Genomic DNA, 19,447 nt, shown 5'->3' on the forward strand with positions numbered 1-19,447 from the left:
TGGGGAATGGATTAGAAGGAAACTTGGTGAGACAAAGACAGACAGGGAGGATGGAAGAGAAGGTATTTAGAAGGTACCATGAGTAGAAATTTGGTTAATGATTAGAGGAGGTAAAGTATCTAGGATGGCCCCCAGGTTGCTTCTAGCATGAGTAATGGGTTGCTGGAATTATTTACTGGGCTAAGAGAAACAGATTTTGGAGGGAAGAGAGCTCAATTGGATACTCAGGAAGAAATAGCCAGTGGCAATTAGATAAACCCACCTAAGACAGAGTAGTGCCTGCTTCAGCAGCACATATCCTAACACTAGACCGATACAGAGATTAAACACAGCCCCTGCGCAAGGATGACACGCAATTCCATGAAGCACTCCAATGGAAAAAAAAAAAAAAAAAGACAGCGTCAAAGTCTACGCTTTAACAATAGATTTGGTAATAAAAACCACAGGCATGGGTGAGATTATCTAACAATTATGTTAGTGAAATAATAATAGTAAACGTCCAATAAGAGTGTTTTCTATGTGCCAGACACTAGTTACAAATCCTTAATATATTAACTCATTTAATCCTTAAAACAATTCTATGAGGAAAAGAAGCCCATAGGCAGAAAGAACAAAGAAAAATTAAGTTGGTTAGGCAGAAAGTAAACATGGGAAACCAAATGAGTTTTGAGAAGTAGGCATGAGATTAAGTGAACCAAAGTGTCTGTTTAATTTGACAACTGTGTTATTGGAGATCTCACGGAGAACTGTTTCTAAGCAAGAATTCAGACTGCAGGCTGTTTGAAGAAAAAGAAGGGACAGAATGATAGGCTATTAATTGTGGGAGCAAGGAGACCAAGTAGGTGTGAAAGAAAGATGCTGAGTACAGGAGGAAGGGCACCTCCTTCCTGAGACAGGTGGTAAGGATGGATGTTGGAGTAAGTAAATCATCTGTAGCAAGGGGTCCAGGAATGGAGGGAATTCACAGCTCATGACCAAGTTCTCTGTATAGAGGTATACTGGTTATCTGGTGTGGCTGGAATTGTTGCTGGAAAGTGGCCTAAAGAATAAACTGATAGACTACTGATCATAATTTAAAGATCTAGTAAGGCTAGAAAATGTAGTAGCATCAAGCCAAGGTTATGTGGGCTTTTTTCCCTCTAACAGACTGGACACAAAAAAGCAACTATAAATTATGTTGATTTACAGTTTGAAAGGGCTCAGATTAAAAGCCATAACATTAAAAGGGCAGGAAGGATGGGGGTGAGGCACATCATTGATAATTTCAATCTGCAACATTCTGATCAGTATATACTGTCAATATGTATGTTTCCAAGTCTAGACTTTTTTTTTTTTTCTTTGAGACAATCTCACTGTCATCCAGGCTGGAGGGAATGCAGTGGCATCATCTTGGCTCACTGCAACCTCCACCTCCCAGATTCAAGAGGTTCTTGTGCCTCAGACTCCTGAGGAGCTGGGATTACAGACATGTGCCACCACTCCTGGATAATTTTTCTATTTTTAGTAGAGACGGGGTTTCACCATGTTGGCAAGGCTGATCTCAAACTCTTGGCCTCAAGCAATCCACCCGCCTCAGCTCCCAAAGTGCTGGGATTACAGGCGTGAGCCACTGCACCTGGCCCCAGGTCTAGACTTTAGATGTGCTTATTATCAAAGAGAAAAAAATTTCCAGTAGAGTAGCAGAGGTAGCTGGATAGCCCTGGTTTAACCCTGTTAGAACCAATTAAGAATCCAGCATAGAAGGAAAGTCTTTAAGCATGTAACTTATATTCTCAGCAAATGTTCCCAAAATCAATAAATGTCTGACCCGAGTGTCTAATATGCTTAGCACTTGGGGAGAGGGGTAGGTATAGCATAAAATAATTGTTGCTCTAAATGACCATTACGGAAGACATGACTAAACAAATGAAGTCACAGTGCAATAAACAAGATAATACACTTAAGTGCCAAAGCACAATTTTCAAACCTGAAATATTTTGGAAATGTTTTAAAAGGAGGTAGAATTTGAGAGTAACTCCCAAATGGGAAAAGAATCAAGTGAGTTTTTCTTTGAGCTTTTGTATAAAAGTATCATCAACACATTTATGGAAAAGTTTAACAGATTACAAAGGGAACTGTTATAAACAATCTCTGACCTAAGTAGTATGTGATCAAATGTACAAATAAAAGACAAAAAATATTAAGTATGATTTCATCTAAATTTCTAAAAGATGTAAAAATAGATACCTTTTCTTTGTAGTAGAAAAGAGCATTAAGATATGTAGTGACAGACAGTAGTGAAATTACATAGTTTATATAATCCTTCAGATACCTTAACTTCCTAATCTGTAAAAGGGCTAGAAGAGTAATTGTTCTTTTTCTCCACAAAAGGTCTGATTGTGAAACAAATGGTTTGAAGTGTTTTATAAATTCTTTAAGTGCAGCCAACTAAAATACTAAATTCATTATGTTAAGCAGAACATCATTACAACTAGAAAGAAACTGGCAACATGCAGATATTTGCCAAATGTTAATATAATGGAACAAAACAGAAGTAGAATTTCTTCATGCAGTAGTTGGGAAGGAGAAATAGAGATATTTTATCACTTCTTAACTAAAACACGTCTATGCTGGCTTTTAAATATTGTTAAAAATATCACCAGAGACCAAAACAGAAGATAAATTTCATTTCTATATTTCAGAAAACCTACTTGAATACACTTTGAAACAAGAGTACAACAAAATAGAATATACTTCAAATGTTGAATATACAAACTATTATAGTTCAAATCTGAACACTGGTATTTCCCTCATAAACTTCAACTGAAAAAGAAAGAAAGAAAGAAAGAAAACTCCAGGTATTAGAGCTACCTGACAAAAATTCATGCTGAGCCTGAACTTCCAAGTGACAGCAGAACTGAAAATGATATGTCTGCACAAATGCCAGGGCTGAGTGACACAGGCATGTTACAGCAAAAGGCCAGAGCCAACTGTTAATCTGTCCACAATTAAGAAACTGACAGACTTAAACTACCATATAAAATGTTACATGTAAATTCTATAACAATACTGTGCTAGGTACAAGATTTTTAAAATTTTTCTTTTAATAAAAAAGCTTTACACAAACAAGCCATTAGCTTATTTCAAGAAAGAAAACCGAAAATTAGTCTAAGGCCTTTGTTTTAAATCAGCTTAAGCTATATGATATATATATATGTGTGTGTGTATATATATATATATAAAAATCGCACTAGATCTTTTTTTGCTATCCTCTTTCTGAAGTTTTTGGGATCCATTCTTCAATTCACATTCTAAAATACCTATATTAGCAGAGTCTTCACATAGCACCAGTTAAGTGAGAACTGTGCGAACACAGTAATAATTGCTGGTATGCATATAAAATGCATCAAAAATTGCTATATGTAACAATAAGATCACCCATCCCAACCCCTCCCACTGAAAACTATATAACCTCTTACAGAATGTTAGTGTTCCAAGTCTTAGTGTAACTTGATATCGTAGTGAGCTGCTTGGTCCCTTTCAATCCTTTTTCTTATTGATGGGTTCAGTTGTTTCCTACTGTAAGAGGCAGTTTTCTGTCAGCATCTCAATGTGTAGTTCATTTCCCACTGAAACATGGGATAGGTAATTTATTTCCAGTAAGTCTGATTGTTTTCGTATATGCATTAAAAATGTTTTAAAGTCTTCTTTGACTTTTCTTGATGACTTCCCTTGCAAATGTTTATGTCAGTACTGCCACTAACAGCCTGAAGTCCATGGTGGAGCTGCTATTTTATTTCTCACATGTCACTAGTCCTTCTGTTTTCATAGTTACAGGAAGGGCAATAGCTGAAGGCGCACTGACAACCACTACGTGGGTCACTGTCTTATTTCCATCTGCCGGTTTTTCTTCTACTAGCTGCAAAGTTTTCACATCATGTTCTTGCTTTTTTGCCACTGCTTCCGATTTAACCTCTGGCCCCTTTATGACTGCACTGATAACTCGAGGAGGAGTCTGGCCAGATGCCTGCTGAGTAGGCATTGATAGTCTCATTACAGGTGTACCATGAGCTATTGAAACAGGGGTAAGTGCTCTCACAGCCAATGGGGTTCCAACAATGTTAATGCTTCCTGATCCAGTCAGATTTGACTTTGTCTGCAGTTGACACTGTGCAAGCTGTGTAGCTGGGATGGTAATAATTTTGGCAGGCTGCATGGTGATTTTGTCTCCATTTTCAGTAGAAGCTGGCATCACAGTAGGGATTGTCTGAATGACTACCTTTGGAGAGGTCGCTGTTGTTGGACTAGTGCTGGTTATTAATGGTGCACCTGCATTAACTGACTGAACTGCCACAGTTGAAATTTTCTGACCCAATGATGTCATTACAACAGGTACCTGCATTGCCACACGAACTGTCCTAGTACATTAGAAAGAAAAAAGCTGATTATATTTAATGCCAAATGAGAAAATAGGTCTCCTGAGTAAAAGATGAATACAAATCCAAAATGTATAAAACTAGTACTCCCAAATTTTACAGAGATACTGGCAATTCCTGATGTCTGACACAAACATACCATGACACAAATATATTTTAAAAACTAAAGCCTACATTAAGCTCCATCTATAAAACCATAAAAACCAATTCAGGTAATTTAAGACATCTACTTTTTTTTTTTTTTTTTTTTTTTGAGATAAGGTCTCGGTCTGTCGCCTAGGCTGGAGTACAGCGGTGCAATCTTAGCTTACTACAACCTCCAACTCCTAAGCTCAAGTGATTCTTCTGCCTTAGCTTCCTGAGTAGTTAGGACTACAGGTATGTGCCACCATGCTCAGCAATTTTTTATTTTTATTTTATAGAGAGGAGGTCTATGTTGCCAAAGCTTGTGTTGAACTCCTGTCCTCAAGCAATCCTCCTGCCTTGGCCTCCTAAAGTGCTAGGATTATAGGCGTGAGCCACTGAACCCAGCAAGACATCTACTTTAACAACAATAAAAAACATAATTAAAATATTTCACTTTTCAAAGTCCTGACAACACTGGGTTCTTAGAACACTAATATTAAGCAAAGAGACATTTCGCTTTCACCAAGGAGACTTTTTTAAAAAGTAAATACATTATAACTAATGGTTTGCCTCACTTACCTTGGAGTTGCTGTTGCTGACACAGATGCATTGGTAGTAGGAGACCTGGATGAAGCATCGTGCCCAGGGGAAGTGATATTCACAACTCTAGCGACACCCTTCTCTGCTCTGGAGCAGTTTATAGGGGATGAATTTTTTCCACTGCGAACAGACGATGCTGCTTTCAGGAGACTTTCTGCAGACAGTGACACTCGTTCTAATGATTTTTCATCAGTAGCTCCTGCTAAATCTTCATTACAGGTTTCACTTTTGTCATCATCTATGACCACTATGTTTTTGGGCATATCCTTGAACTGATATACAAGCCTCTGTCCTTCAACCTTTGCAAGAATTCCCCTTTGGTAGTAGTATCTGTAAGGGGAAAATGTACCAAATGAATCAAGTATATTATTTCTTCACCCCACTCTATCCCCACCAAAAAGACTATGTACAGTGCATACTAATAGAAACATTCCCTTATCCCTAATAACAGATGAGAAAAAAAAAAACTCTTACTGCCTAGACTGCTCAAAAGGTTACAAATTTAGAGTAGGAATCAGGTTGGAACCTGGCGCCAAGGTCCTACAAACTTAAGATCTATAAAGTAGCTGAAAGTTCATTCGTTTTCTTAAAGAAATAATTTACCTTATCATTGAGTATTTTACTATACTGACACTGGTAGAAATTCTTTTCTGATTTACATAGGTTATAAAAACAAACTGATATTACTGGAAAAATTATCTAAGCCACACTTAGTAGAGATTTGCAAATACTGTCACATAAACCATGTGTTCACTTAAAAACACCTTTAATTAGAAGAAGCCATGTACTTTCTAATGAAAGAATTTTGTGGGTTTATCAAACTGATAATTCTTTTTTTTCTTTTTTGAGACGGAGTCTCGTTCTGTCGCCCAGGCTGGAGTGCAATGGCACAATCTTGGCTCACTGCAACCTCTGCTTCCTGGGTTCAAGCGATTCTCCTACCTCAGCCTCCTGAATAGCTGGGATTACAGGCGAGCACCACCACACCCGGCTAATTTTTGTATTTTTAGTAGAGATGGGGTTTCCCCACGTTGGCCAGGCTGGTCTTGAATTCCTGACCTCAAGTGATCTGCCCGCCTCAGCCTCCCAAAGTGCTGGGATTATAGGCATGAGCCACCATGCCCGGCCAAACTGATAAAACTTAAATTTTCCTATCAACATAAATCTATTTATAACAAACTCCTAAAAACTAAAATACAAATTAACTTTAGGAACCATAATTTGTTTAGGCTTAATTTTTTTTAAGCCTACAACTTCACACTATTAAGAAATAGTCCTAAGTACAAAAGCACATTTTCTGCAAAAATGAATTTTCCAATTATGTTAAAATGATAAGCCTGTAGACTAAACTCCTATCTCCCCATCTACTTCCAAATCTAAGATGCTCCTCTAGAATATCCCCCAAAGTTAAAAGTTGTAAAGGATTTTCAGCTTCTCTTTAAACAGCTAATAGACAATATAAAGAAATACATAAATTTTGTGTGAATATTAGCTCATTTGTGTTTTTACCTCAAAGCTCGTCCCATGGTTTCATAGTTCATGTCTGGTTTGTTCTTATGCTTTCCCCAAAGCTTAGAGACAGCCTTTGAATCCACCAGCTTGAATATGCCTTTTTCTCTCTGAGTCCATTTAATATACCTGGGACAAGTATTTTTATCTTGAAGTAGATCTAAAAGAAACTCCCACAAATAGGTTGTGTTTCCTTTAAAAACAATGACAGACATTGATTACAAATTCATTAACATAATTAAATACATAATTAAAAGCAAATAAAGTGTCCTTCATCGTAACTTAAAAATCCTGAATATACTTGTTTCTACATTTTTTTTTTTTTGGAGACGGAGACTTGCTCTGTCATCTAGGCTGGAGTGCAGTGGCACAATGTCGGCTCGCTGCAACCTCCACCTCCCAGGTTCAAGCAATTCTCCTGCCTCAGCCTCCCGAGTAGCTGGGATTACACACACATTCCACCACACCAGGCTAATTTTTGTATTTTTAGTAGAGACAGGGTTTCACCATGTTTGCCAGGCTGGTCTTGAACTCCTGACCTCAGGTGATCCGCCCGCCTAGGCTCCCCAAATTGTGGGATTACAGGTGTGAGCCACTGCGTCCAGCCTGTTTCTACTTTTAAAAAATGGTATCCCCTACGTATGCTTACAGTTATGATGCTAAAATACAGATTCTGGCGTTTGTACTATTACATATCACCCTATCCTAGATTTTGAGTTCAGTAAAGGCAAAGGCATAATTGCTTAGGCAAAGTTAACCTGAATTAAACAGAATCAAGTTTATTAGTTTATACAGATTTAAACTCTGAATAAATTTGTTTACACCTTTGTTTATCATATGATAAGCCTAAATTCCATGATCAAAATTCATCAAAAGGTACTTAGTAATTTTGTTGGATAGGCAAGCAAAATGCAATGAAATGTGTAAAACTTTTAGGCATCAGACCTAGGATCTTTTTGTAAGAAACTTACTTTTCTTTGATTCACCTACAGGCATGAACTCTGAGATATATATATTATAAGTGCAAACTACCCTCAACCCTTTAAGTATTTTCTTATCATTTTCCTCTGTACTACCAGTCAATTAAGACTTGATAGCAAAGAACTTTACTGTTGGCTGGATGTGGTGGCTCACGCCTGTAATCCCAGCACTTTGGGAGGCTGGGAGGTGGGCGTATCACCTGAGGTCCGGAGTTCGAGACCAGCCTGGCCAACATGGTGAAGCCCCATCTCTATTAAAAGTATAAAAATTAGCTGAGCATGGTGGCATGCACCTATAATCCCAGTTACTTGGGAGGCTGAGGCACGAGAATCGCTTGAACCCAGGAAGCAGAGGTTACAGTGAGCTGAGATCGCACTACTGTACTCCAGCCTGGGTGACAGAGTGAAACCCTGTCTCAGGAAAAAGAAAAAAAAAAAGAACATTACTGCCTCTAAAAACAGATTTAAAAAAAAATTTCTAATCACTTTCTACTGATTACACCCAGTAGACGGAAGATAATATTTAAAGGATTTCATTGTCTATACCTGTATCTTAAAATCTGAGGTCCTAAAATGGAAAAATATGGTAATTCCTTAAAACTAGTCAAGTATTCATCAAATGTTAACTATAACATTAGCTCTGTATCACACTGCTAGAAAAATTTTAAAATGAGGAAATATTAGAATATTTCTGCAGAACAAAATGCTTATTCATCACATATCATGCTTAAGGAGATGAATTTAAAACCTGGTCCCTGCCTCAAGGAATTTATAATTTAGTTGAGAAGGGAAAAGAAAGTAGATGACAAGTTAAACAACAATGCAAGAAATAAATAACAATTTGAAACAATATAAGGTCTATCACAAAGCAATGCATAATTAACTATATCCCAAGTAATCACAGAAAATAATGTCTGTGGGATTCCAGGAGTGAAAATAAAGTGGACTGAGAGGCCATCATGAAGTTTTGGAAGATGGCTAGGATGTGCATAAAAGAATGAAAAGGAATCTGGGTAAGTAAAATAAAAAAATTAATCCCAAAAGGAAGAAAGTATCACACTCTTTTTTCCCTTATTAAGGAGGGGAGAGTAGTGGGCAGCGGTCATGAGAAGAGGCTTTTCAGGTTGTTTTTATTTTATTCTCTTCATAACCTCTAGATGCCAAGTTCTTATTAATAGAAGAACAGAAGGCTGGGCACGGTGGCTCATGCCTGTAATCCCAGCACTTTGGGAGGCCAAGGTGGGCAGATCACCTGAGGTCAGGAGTTCATGACCAGCCTGGCCAACATGGTGAAACCCTCTCTCTACAAAAATACAAAAATTAGCCAGACATGATGGCAGGTGCCTGTAATCCCAGCTACTTGCGAGGCAAAGGCAGGAGAATCACTTGAACCTGGGAGGCGGATGTTGCGGTGAGCAGAGATCACGCCACTGCACTCCAGCCTGAGCAACAGAACGAGACTCCGTCTCAAGAAAAAGAGAAAAAAAGAAGAAGAGAATACAGTCCCAAAACGGCCACCACTACCCCAACACCTTCAATCAAAATACTGATGTTTTTTCTCTGGCATTTCACTTTCACTGTGGCTTTCCCTGAAAATCCAGTAAATTCATTAATAACGCAGAGTTGAGCCCGTTATGCATCTGTTGACCTAAAAAAGCTGACCTTCGGCCAGGCGTGGTGGCTCACACCTGTAATCCAGCACTTTGGGAGGCCAAGGTGGGCGGATCACCTGAGGTCGGGAGTTTGAGACCAGCCTGACCAACATGGAGAAACCCCATCTCTACTAAAAATATAAAAATTAGCCAGGCGTGGTGCCACATGCCTGTAATCCCAGCTACTCGGGAGGCTGAGGCAGCAGAATCGCTTGACCCCAGGAGGCAGAGGTTGCGGTGAACTGAGATCGCACCATTGCACTCCAGGCTGGGCAACAAGAGCTAAAATCCATCTCAAAAAAAAAAAAAAAAAAAAAAGCTGACTTTCAACTTCACAATGTTACATTTGTATCTCTAGGATTCTATTACATCAGCATCACTACCTAAAAACTATTAAAACAAACCATGTATAATCTTCAGTTACATAAAAATGTGTAGCTGGGGCATTTTTATTTTGTTCACATAGTAGTAAGTGTGAGTAAAGATTTTATTCTGGAAGAAATTTTTGTATAATATAGACAATGCCTTGTACATAAGATATCTGAATGTTTCCATGTTTTGAATTAAACTCATCAAAACCCCTCAGATTATCTTTAAATACTCACTGCACCCACGTTGCCATCCCCAAGTTAAAATGAACAATTCTAAGGAGGCCAAAGCTGAAGGATCACTTGAGCCTAGGAGTATGAGAATAGCCTAAGCAACATAGGGGGACCCGTCTCTACAAAAAATTTTAAAATTAGCCAGACATGGTGGTATGTGCCTGTGGTCCTAGCTACTTGAGGCTGAGGCAGAAGAATACTTTAGCCTGGGAGGTTGAGGCTGCAGTGAGTCATGATCATGTCACTGTATTCCAGCCTGGGTGACAAGAGTGAGACCCTGTCTCTAAAGAAAAAAATTATTAAAAATTCTATTTCTGATTTTAGGGAAAACAGGATTCAGAAAGAGAAGGTTTCTTTACCAGGTAACAAGGAATTTGCCTATGACAAACATTATTATCATAATTTTACAAAAGAAAAAACACTGGTTGGATTTTGAATATAGGTTTGACTGTAATAGCTTTAATTAATTACATTATAACACTGCCTCAAATTTAATACAAGACTGAAATTGTAATGAGATATGATTTAAATTGGTAAAAACTGGTCACAGACTTTTTCTCCAGTCTTAAGCAAAAGATGTTCGAGTATAAGTGATACCCCTGAGGATAAGAATTATTTAAAAGACAATAGTAATAACTGTATATTTATAGTTTAGTTTTCTAATATTTACCGCTATGTTAACTTTTAAAGTTTTCAATATAAATTAAAAGAGGAAACCTGAGATGTTAGAAGTGTACAACAACCAAAGACAAACAAGGAAGTAAGAAAAGTATCCTAAGCCTCCCCCAAACTGGGTCACCAGTTCCTGAGTAAGTGTTCAATGTCACTTTTTTTTTTTTTTTTTTTTGGCCTATCGAAATACCAAATTTCTTGGAAGGCTTACTGGAGACAATTTTTTTTAACTAGACTTAATTTCTGTTTTAATTATTTAAAATTATTAAGTCAAACCACCTGATAAGGACAGAATAAATTTAAATATATTAATGTAAAATTTATCCAACTATTGAATATTGGTCTGAAAACACTTATTCATGAAAGTGATAAATTTTTGGTTATCAGACTGGCAGAGAGAACACATCTAAAACCACTACTGAAATGACACTTTATCTGTCAGAATCTGAGTGACAATAAAATTAAAGGCCAGGTGTGGTGGCTCATGCCTATAATCCCAACATTTTGGGAGGCCAATATGGGAGGATCGCTTGAGGCCAGGGCAAAATAGGGACATCCTGTTTCTACAGAAGATTTTAAAATAAAATTTAAAAAAAGATAATAAAAAAGTAATAAAAATAATATTAAAAAGAAATGTTACTTGAAATCATCTTACTCGACAAATTAAGAAAGCACAGAATGGGGGAGATTTGGTGCTGTTTTTATCTTTAATCAAGATACACGAATTCTAAAGCAAAAATAGGCAAGGGGCAGTGGCTCATGCTTATAATCTCAGCACTCTGGGAGTGTGAGGCCAGAGGATCTCTTGAAGCCAGGAGTTGGAGACCTGCCTGGGCAACAAAGCATGAGACCTCATCTCTTAAAAAAACAAACAAAAAAAATTAGCTGGGTGCGGTGGTGTGTGCATGTAGTCCCAGCTACTTGGGAGGCTATAAGCAGAGTAGTACAAGGCTGCAGTGAGCTATGGTCACGCCACTGCATTCCAGCCCTGTCTGTAAAAGTCAGTCAATAAATAAGCAAATAAGCATGGTTTTGTTCTGAATTGTGACTGATGTGACTGAAATTTGTTGACTGGAAAATTAAAATTTAGCTCGCTTTGAATTCTTGCATTGCTTCTAAACAGTTAAGAAGTTATGAGGGCCGGGCGCGGTGGCTCAAGCCTGTAATCCCAGTACTTTGGGAGGCCGAGACGGGCGGATCACGAGGTCAGGAGATCGAGACCATCCTGGCTAACACGGTGAAACCCCGTCTCTACTAAAAAAATACAAAAAACTAGCCGGGCGTGGTGGCGGGCGCCTGTAGTCCCAGCTACTCGGGGGACTGGGGCAGGAGAATGGCGTGAACCCGGGAGGCGGAGCTTGCAGTGAGCTGAGATCCGGCCATTGCACTCCACCCTGGGCGACAGAGCCAGACTCCGTCTCAAAAAAAAAAAAAAAAAGTTATGTATCAGGCTAGGTGCGGTGGCTCATGCCTGTAGTCCCAGCACTTTCAGAGGCTGAGGCGGAAGGATCACTTGAGCCTAGGAGTTTAAGACCTGCCTGGGTGACATAGTAAGACCTCATCTCTACAAAAAACTAAAAAATAAATAAATAAATAAAAAATTAGCCAGGGATGGTGGCATGCGCCTGTGGTCCCAGTAACTCAGAAGGCGAGGCGGGAAGATTGCTTAAGCCCAGGAGGTCAAGGTTGCAGTAAGCCATGGTCACACCACCACACACCAGCCTGGGCAACACAGCAAGACAGTGTCTCACAAAAATAATAAAAGAAAGAAATTATCTATTAGAAACAAGGCTTAGTTGTATACCCCTTTGAATTATGGGTAGCTATATATGAGGATGGGTGCTATTATACATACATATATCCCCTAAGTCAATGGCTAAGGAGAATATGTATCAGACTTCCTTAGGACTTTTTCCAAAAGTCCCTATATCCCCCATGATACAACTATGGCTACACAATCTCTGTGGTGTAGGAACTAGGCAAAGGTATTTTGAAAAAGCTCCCCCCATGATGCTGATACATCCCTTATTAAGAACTATTACCAACGACAGTATTCTCATATGTGCATGTACTAGAAATAATTTTCTTACAAATGCAAAAATGTCACCTAACTGAAAAAAAATCATCTCACTTCCAAAGCAACCCTTCCCACATTACCTTTTCCTTCTCTCGGTTTCTTCTTTATACCTAACTCAGGAGACCCATTGGAAATTGGTGATTGCTGGGTCTTTGGTTTACGGCCAACTGAAAAAATAAGATATTGAAACCATACGTTGAAAACAAGAAAAATATGAGAGGCACGATTAGCAGACTTTCTGATTACACATTATTCATTTAAATGGACACTAATTTGTAGATAAATATATTCTGTATGAAAAGCTGCTTCTAAAAGGAGTACTAAAAACACTTCCTGTATTTTAGATTACAGCAGTAAGTAGTAATCTCTGTCATACACATTGGCAGAGCCTCGATTGCCATATACATTGGTCAGAGCCTTGATTTGCCAATCTTTTTTTTTTTTCTTTTTTTTTTTTGAGATGGAGTCTTGCTCTGTCGCCCAGGCTGGAGTGCAGTGGCACGATCTCGGCTCACTGCAACCTCTGCCTCCCAGGTTCAAGCAATTCTCCTGCCTCAGTCTCCCAAGTAGCTGGGACTACAGGCACCCGCTACCACACCCAGCCAATTTTTTGTATTTTTAGTAGAGACAGGGTTTCACCATATTAGCCAGATGGTCTCGATCTCCTGACGTCGTGATCCGTCCGCCCTGGCCTCCCAAAGTGCTGGGATTACAGGCATGAGCCACTGTACATGGCCTTGCCAACCTTTTATATTAGTGTAGCAATAGAAACAAATCCTAGTAAAAACTTAATTTGTTTTCTGTTCTATAGGATTGGGAGAAACAGCTTTAGCAACTTATTGCAGATGATATGATAATTTGCAAAGCCCTTTGAACTCAAATGAGGAAAAGTAAAAAATATCAAACACTCTCTACTGCTCTGGATCAGTTAATTCACCAGAAGGTAAGCGTAAGTGTTTCAATTTCCCCACTTCCACATGCAGAGACATTACAAGGGTAAAAAAACTTCCAAGTGCTTTTTATGTCTAATAAAGGTTTGTGTCCTTCCCTTTTGTTCCTCCTCATTTTTGCCATAAGGCTCTCTCAGATAGACTAGCATCCACAATGAATAGAAAAAATAAGGGCTATATACTTTTCTACACGAAAGAGGATTAAGCCTGAATGAGCTACATTCAATCCTGAGCACAGATGAATGAACACCCTGGCAGACTCAAGAAATAAACTGGAAATATGTAAGTATGCTGTATTTTAAAATCAAATACACACACACACACACACACACACACACTTTTTTTTTAAGAGATGGAGTCTTACTCTGTCACCCAGACTGGAGTGCAGTGGTGCGAACATGGCTCATTACAGCCTGGGTTCAAGCAATCCTCCCACCTCAGCCCCCTAAGTAGCTGGGACTAAGGCATGCACCACCACGTCCGGCTAATTTTTATATTTTTTGTAGAGACGGGTTTTACCATGTTGCCCAGGCTGATCTTGAACTCCTGAGCTCAGGCAATCTGCCCACCTCAGCCTCCCAAAGTGCTGGATTACAGACACGATCAAATGTATTATTACTGATTTGGTGATTGTTCTACACCTGAGATTTCTGATGTCACTCTATTCTTCATTAGGAAACATTAAATTAATTAATCTATATAATTAATTATATAAAGAACTAATTAAAGCATCTGAACATCTATATTTCAAAATGCACAGATATACTTTAGAATTCTGGTAATTCTAATCAAGAAGTCTGTAACAAAAAATAAAACAAAGTTCACTGGTCTCTGTTAGAATACAGCCTAATTACTCAATTTAAATAATATTTATACATATGAATCAGACAGTAATAAAACTAACATCTTCAGCATCTCCTAAATTCTAGTACAAAAGCCCAATTTAGTAGAAAAGTTAGTGCAAAAAGGTTTAATTTATTTTCTCACAAAGCGGCACGTCCAAAGTCATGTTCCTTAATAAATTTCCTCCGTAGGAAAATGGGTTCTATATTCATATTAACTTTTAGAACACCATACGCTATCTTCTCTTGGAAGATAGCAAGATCCACAATGTACATTAGTATATTAAACGATCTCAAAATAAAAAGAGGGACTGCTATTAAAAAATAACCTATCTAAGTTTGCATATCCCAAATGTACTTAACCACAAAAATATAAATAATGATGCTCTTACTCTTCATTGTCTCCCTTATGGTAATAAGTACAGACAGAATGGTTACATGTATTTTTTTTTTCTTTGAGACAGGATCTCACTCTGTCACCCAGGCTGGAATGCAGTGGCACGATTATGGCTCACTGTAGCCTCCCAGGCTTAAGCGATCCTCCTGCCTCAGCCTCCCGAGTAGCTAGGACTACAAGCATGTGCCACCATACCTGGCTAATTTTTTTTAATTCCTCGAGATGAAGTCTCACTATGTTGCTCAGGCTGGTCTTAAACTCCTGAGCTCAAACAATCCTCCTGCCTCAGCCTCCCAAAGTGCTGGAATTACAGGCGTGAGCCACCACACCCAGGCTTGTAATTTTTAAATGGTCATTAAGGGCTTTCACAGAAATAAATAAAATTGTTATTAAACTGGCAAAGTATTTCCTGGTTTATAGAATATCACATCCTGGCTCCCAACATGGCCCCTGTTTTTCATGGTCTTTTCCATCTTCCTTTAAATGTGTGTGGTTTTTTTTTTTTTTTTTTTTTTTTGGAAACAGAGTCTTACTCTGTCACCCAGGCTGCAGTGCACTGGTGTAATCTCAGCTCACTACAACCTCCACCTCTCGGGTTCAAGCAATTCTTCTGCCTCAGCCTCCCGAATAGCTAGGACTATAGGTATGTAACACCACGACCGGCTAATTTTTGCATTTTTAGTAGAGACAGGGTTTCATCATGTTGACCAGGCTGGTCTTGAACTCCTGACCTCAAGTGATCTGCCCACCTGAGACCCCCAGAGTGCTGGGATTACAGGCATGAGCCATCGTGCCCAGCATTAAATCTAAACAAACATTTCTTAAGTATTTTGTGACAGCTCTCATTGGATGCAACCAGTCAAGTGCTATAGCAGGCAGTGGGTAAATAAGGCTATTTATATGTATGCCTTTTGTTTTTAAATGATTACATCAGGAAGTAATTCTTCCTCCTAAATTCTCTCATGTATACCTCTCTCGAGATGCATATAATCTATATGTATTGCAAGCGGAAGACACTGTCTTATTCTCATCTCCCTTACAACAATGACCATAGAATGGTACACACTGTGGCAATCTGAAACACTATATTTAATGAATAAAAGGAAATACCATTATTTCAAATGCACCTTTATTTTTACCTTTATTTTACTCTAAAATGTGAAGAGTTAGAGAAGAAAGGAGAATTAGATGAGTACTCAATTACTTAGAATGTCATTTCTTTCCAATTTTACCCTTGATTTCAACAGAAAAAGACTCACTGCCCATGTCCTCATGATGTTGAAAATGTGCTATTGGGATGAGGGGAGCAGAAATTTCAGCAGGAGTCATAGTAAGTGGAAATGCTCTTTACCCACTGGTGAGTTTATGCTAATCAGAAGTCTCTATCAGCAATCTTAGTGTTTCAAAGCAGAAGGTATAAGGTAAAAACAGCATGATATATAATAAATGATATATAATATATAGTATATATATATCATACTATGTATCATATATTGTATCTAGTATATAAGTGACATATAATATATACAGTATGACGTATCTCTCTCTCTCTCACTGTTTATTTAGGTTTTTTGAGATAGGGTCTTGCTATGTTGCCCAGTTTGGCCTCAAACTCCTGGGCTCACGCAATCCTCTCACCTCCTGAGCAGCTGGGACTAAAGGTGTGCCTGGCTTTTTAAAAAATATCCATGAAAGCAAGAGAAGACAAGACTTTGTAAAATAAAGAATAAAATGGGGTGTGTATGTGTGTGTGTGTGGTACTTTAAGTAACCAAGTACCCATTAAAGGATCAACAAAGAGAAGATGGAGTAAGACAAGGTGCAGGGAATCTCTGATCTGCCTTCTGTGTGTCGAACACCTGTTAGATATCATTGTCACACAATTATCCTCAAGCCTTACATACTAACTCCTTTAAACAGTATGAGTATGTTAAAACACTAAATTAAAATCTCAGTGTTGATTATTTGAGAATATCTAGTTAAGATAACTTCAATCTTAAATCTACAGCATATACTATTTTCTATGTCCCTTGATGAGGAAAAAGGTAAGAAAAAAATTTTCACCTGCCTTCTCAGAAATGTATAAATATACTCTACCTTTTTTCTTTTTCATTGGTTCATGGCTATCTGGTGATGTTGGAATAGGAGAGGTATCCATTGGTTCAGACTCTTCAGTTGACACCTCCACTACAGTTTCTGTAATGACATCTGGCCTCATAGCAGCATGGATAAATTCTGGAGTTGATACACAAGGAGGAACAAACACTTCCACTATAAAAAAAAGTTGAAAAATTAAAATTTCCCACCCCCATCAATGTTTCTTATGTGGATAGTTCAATATTTAGAAGAGGTGAGATTTATTAAGAATTAATCAAAGCAGGATAAGAGCTAATTTACTGAATATTCAATATGATTTAAACTATACAAGGAAAATAAATGCAAGGAAAATCAACTTAAAGGAAAAATGTTAATTCTCTGGGTAAAGCAAGGACCATGAGTAGTCACCCCACTCTTTCACACTTATACTTTCAAACTCAATGTAGAAAAATTCTAAATTATTCTAACAGTTGTGAAAGCATTTGAAAATAATAGTATAATAGTGAGTTAGTTAATAATTACTTTCTATCCACTTAGCCATCATTATTTTTTAACAGGTAATATGTGGCTCAAAATTTCAAAGATTTGTAAATATGTACTCAGTAAAAACATAAGCACCTATAGTTCATTTTAGAATATGAAAAGGAAAACTTGCTCATTACAGACAAGAAATATTACCTTTCAGTATTTAAAGTTTTATTTAATATAAGAGTCCTGATGTTTTAGTTACCAAAACAGTAGATACGGATTGTTATCTGGTATTCTAGCACATACAATAATGTTGCTCTGGCTTCCTTCGAATATGCACAAATAACCAAGATAAGACATTTCTATTTCAATTAAGAGATACACTTAATACATACTATCTTAGATTAATAGATTGACCAAAAATACTGCAAATTTATTCTCATATCTCTGAGTAATACACAGGATTCTATTCAAATTAAGAAGTATGGTTGCTCTTATTGTAAATCCCAACGAGAAGGTGAGCCAGTCTTTTTGTAACAAGTCAAATTAACATTTGGGCATTAAATTTAGGACAAATCAGAATTGTACAAAATGACTATCAAAGTTGTTCTTAAAGACTAAGAGGGACCACAAAAAAATAACTCACAATCTGAAGGATGTGTGAAAAATATGGCAAAAGTTCCCTTCTCTCTCTACCATATGTGGTTCTCTGGAGTTACTGCCTGCTTATCATTTAATAAAGGATTGAAAGTGGTCCTAACAGGCAACTGCTCCCATCTATCATACTCTGAAAGACTATGAAGGCTTATAACTTGTCCAGAGTTAAGGAAATAGACATTACAGTATAAACAGCTATTTAATAAATATTTGTCTACCTATAGTGGGTATTCTCTGTATCATTTGTTAGGAAAATTAAGTATTTAAGACTTGGCGGCCTTGACAAATAAAGTTCAATTACTGCTGTCATATATTCATGTATAATGTATCTTTGAGAATTCCCAACAATCCCCTTAGATTAAAAAAACAAAACTTTATTTTAGACATATGAAGTAGTATGACACGTTTAACATAAGAATGAACAGTTTACATACCAGGACTTCTTGAATCCCTCAAGCAGGTAGGAGATTCCATATGAAGCAGGGCTTCAGCAGCTTCAATTGTCTTATCTGTACAGTGTGCATTACTGCTATGAACTGATGCTTCCACTGAAGGAAAAATAAGTTCTACTCAATTAAAAATACACTAAACACATGACTAAAACATATTACTAAGAAATAAACATATTCACTCCTGAAAGAGAAATGAAAACTAAATAAATATAAAATAACACATGAGTAACTCTAAGCCATTGATATTTGTCTATATAAATTACAGAAATAATTTTTTAAAAGCTAGTATCTACATTTTATAAAATGAATACTGATATAAAATGAATGTTGATTATAAAGTAACCAATGACATTGATTAGAAATTACTGAGAAGTTGGCCAGGTACGGTGGCTCACGTCTGTAATCCCAGCACTCTGGGAGGCCAAGGAGGGTAGATTACCTGAGGTCAGGAGTTGAAGACCAGCCTGACCGACATGGTGAAACCCCATCTCTACCAAAAAATACAAAAATTAGCTGAGCATAGTGGCACACACCTGTTAATTCCCAGCTACTCAAGAGGCTGAGGCTGGAGAATTGCTTGAACCCAGGAGGTAGAGGTTGCAGTGAGTCGAGATCGCACCACTGCACTCCAGCCTGGGCGACAGAGTGAGACTGTCTCAAAACAGTAACAAAAGAAATTACGGAGAAGTTTCTGAATCTTGCTCAAAGGAAAACAAAGAAAGATCCTTGAAATTTGAACCCTGCATCAATTTTAGGCCAATACTAACTTGTAGGAAGGGAGGAAGGGGCAGGGAGAGGCTGGTTGTAGATTAACAACCCTGTGAGGGCAATTACATATTTTGATGTATCATGCCAAGTTAATTTAATTTAATCAATAAATTAATTTAATCAATTAATTCAATTCTTACAGACTCTCTTGAATGACTGAGTAAGCCCTCCATATCCAAGGGTT

The 19,447-nt window shown here is 37.7% G+C and overlaps 1 protein-coding gene and 1 non-coding gene across 24 annotated transcripts in view; one reads left to right on the plus strand and one right to left on the minus strand.

Annotated features, from left to right (window-relative positions):
* The first annotated feature begins 275 nt into the window (after positions 1–275).
* Positions 276–380, plus strand: LOC119624006 (U6 spliceosomal RNA). Its single transcript, XR_005240099.1, has one exon. It is a non-coding gene; the product is annotated as a U6 spliceosomal RNA (small nuclear RNA).
* A 2,278-nt stretch (positions 381–2,658) lies between these two features.
* Positions 2,659–19,447, minus strand: part of ELF2 (E74 like ETS transcription factor 2) — a 117,540-nt gene continuing 100,751 nt past the window's right edge. For 13 of the 23 annotated variants that reach the window (XM_007999811.3, XM_073017636.1, XM_073017635.1 and 10 more), the window contains 6 exons: positions 18,478–18,591; positions 16,919–17,092; positions 12,714–12,800; positions 6,651–6,843; positions 5,121–5,471; positions 2,659–4,397 (listed from right to left, as the gene is read on the minus strand). In XM_007999811.3, the coding sequence (XP_007998002.1) occupies positions 3,773–4,397; positions 5,121–5,471; positions 6,651–6,843; positions 12,714–12,800; positions 16,919–17,092; positions 18,478–18,591 (1,544 nt within the window). In that variant the 3' untranslated portion in view covers positions 2,659–3,772. The remainder of the gene's footprint in view (positions 4,398–5,120; positions 5,472–6,650; positions 6,844–12,713; positions 12,801–16,918; positions 17,093–18,477; positions 18,592–19,447) is intronic. The other 10 variants (XM_007999817.3, XM_037992145.2, XM_037992103.2 and 7 more) reach the window with 3 other exon arrangements.

The sequence above is a fragment of the Chlorocebus sabaeus genome, chromosome 7 (genome assembly GCF_047675955.1).
Source record: "Chlorocebus sabaeus isolate Y175 chromosome 7, mChlSab1.0.hap1, whole genome shotgun sequence".
Classification (NCBI taxonomy): Eukaryota; Metazoa; Chordata; class Mammalia; order Primates; family Cercopithecidae; genus Chlorocebus; species Chlorocebus sabaeus.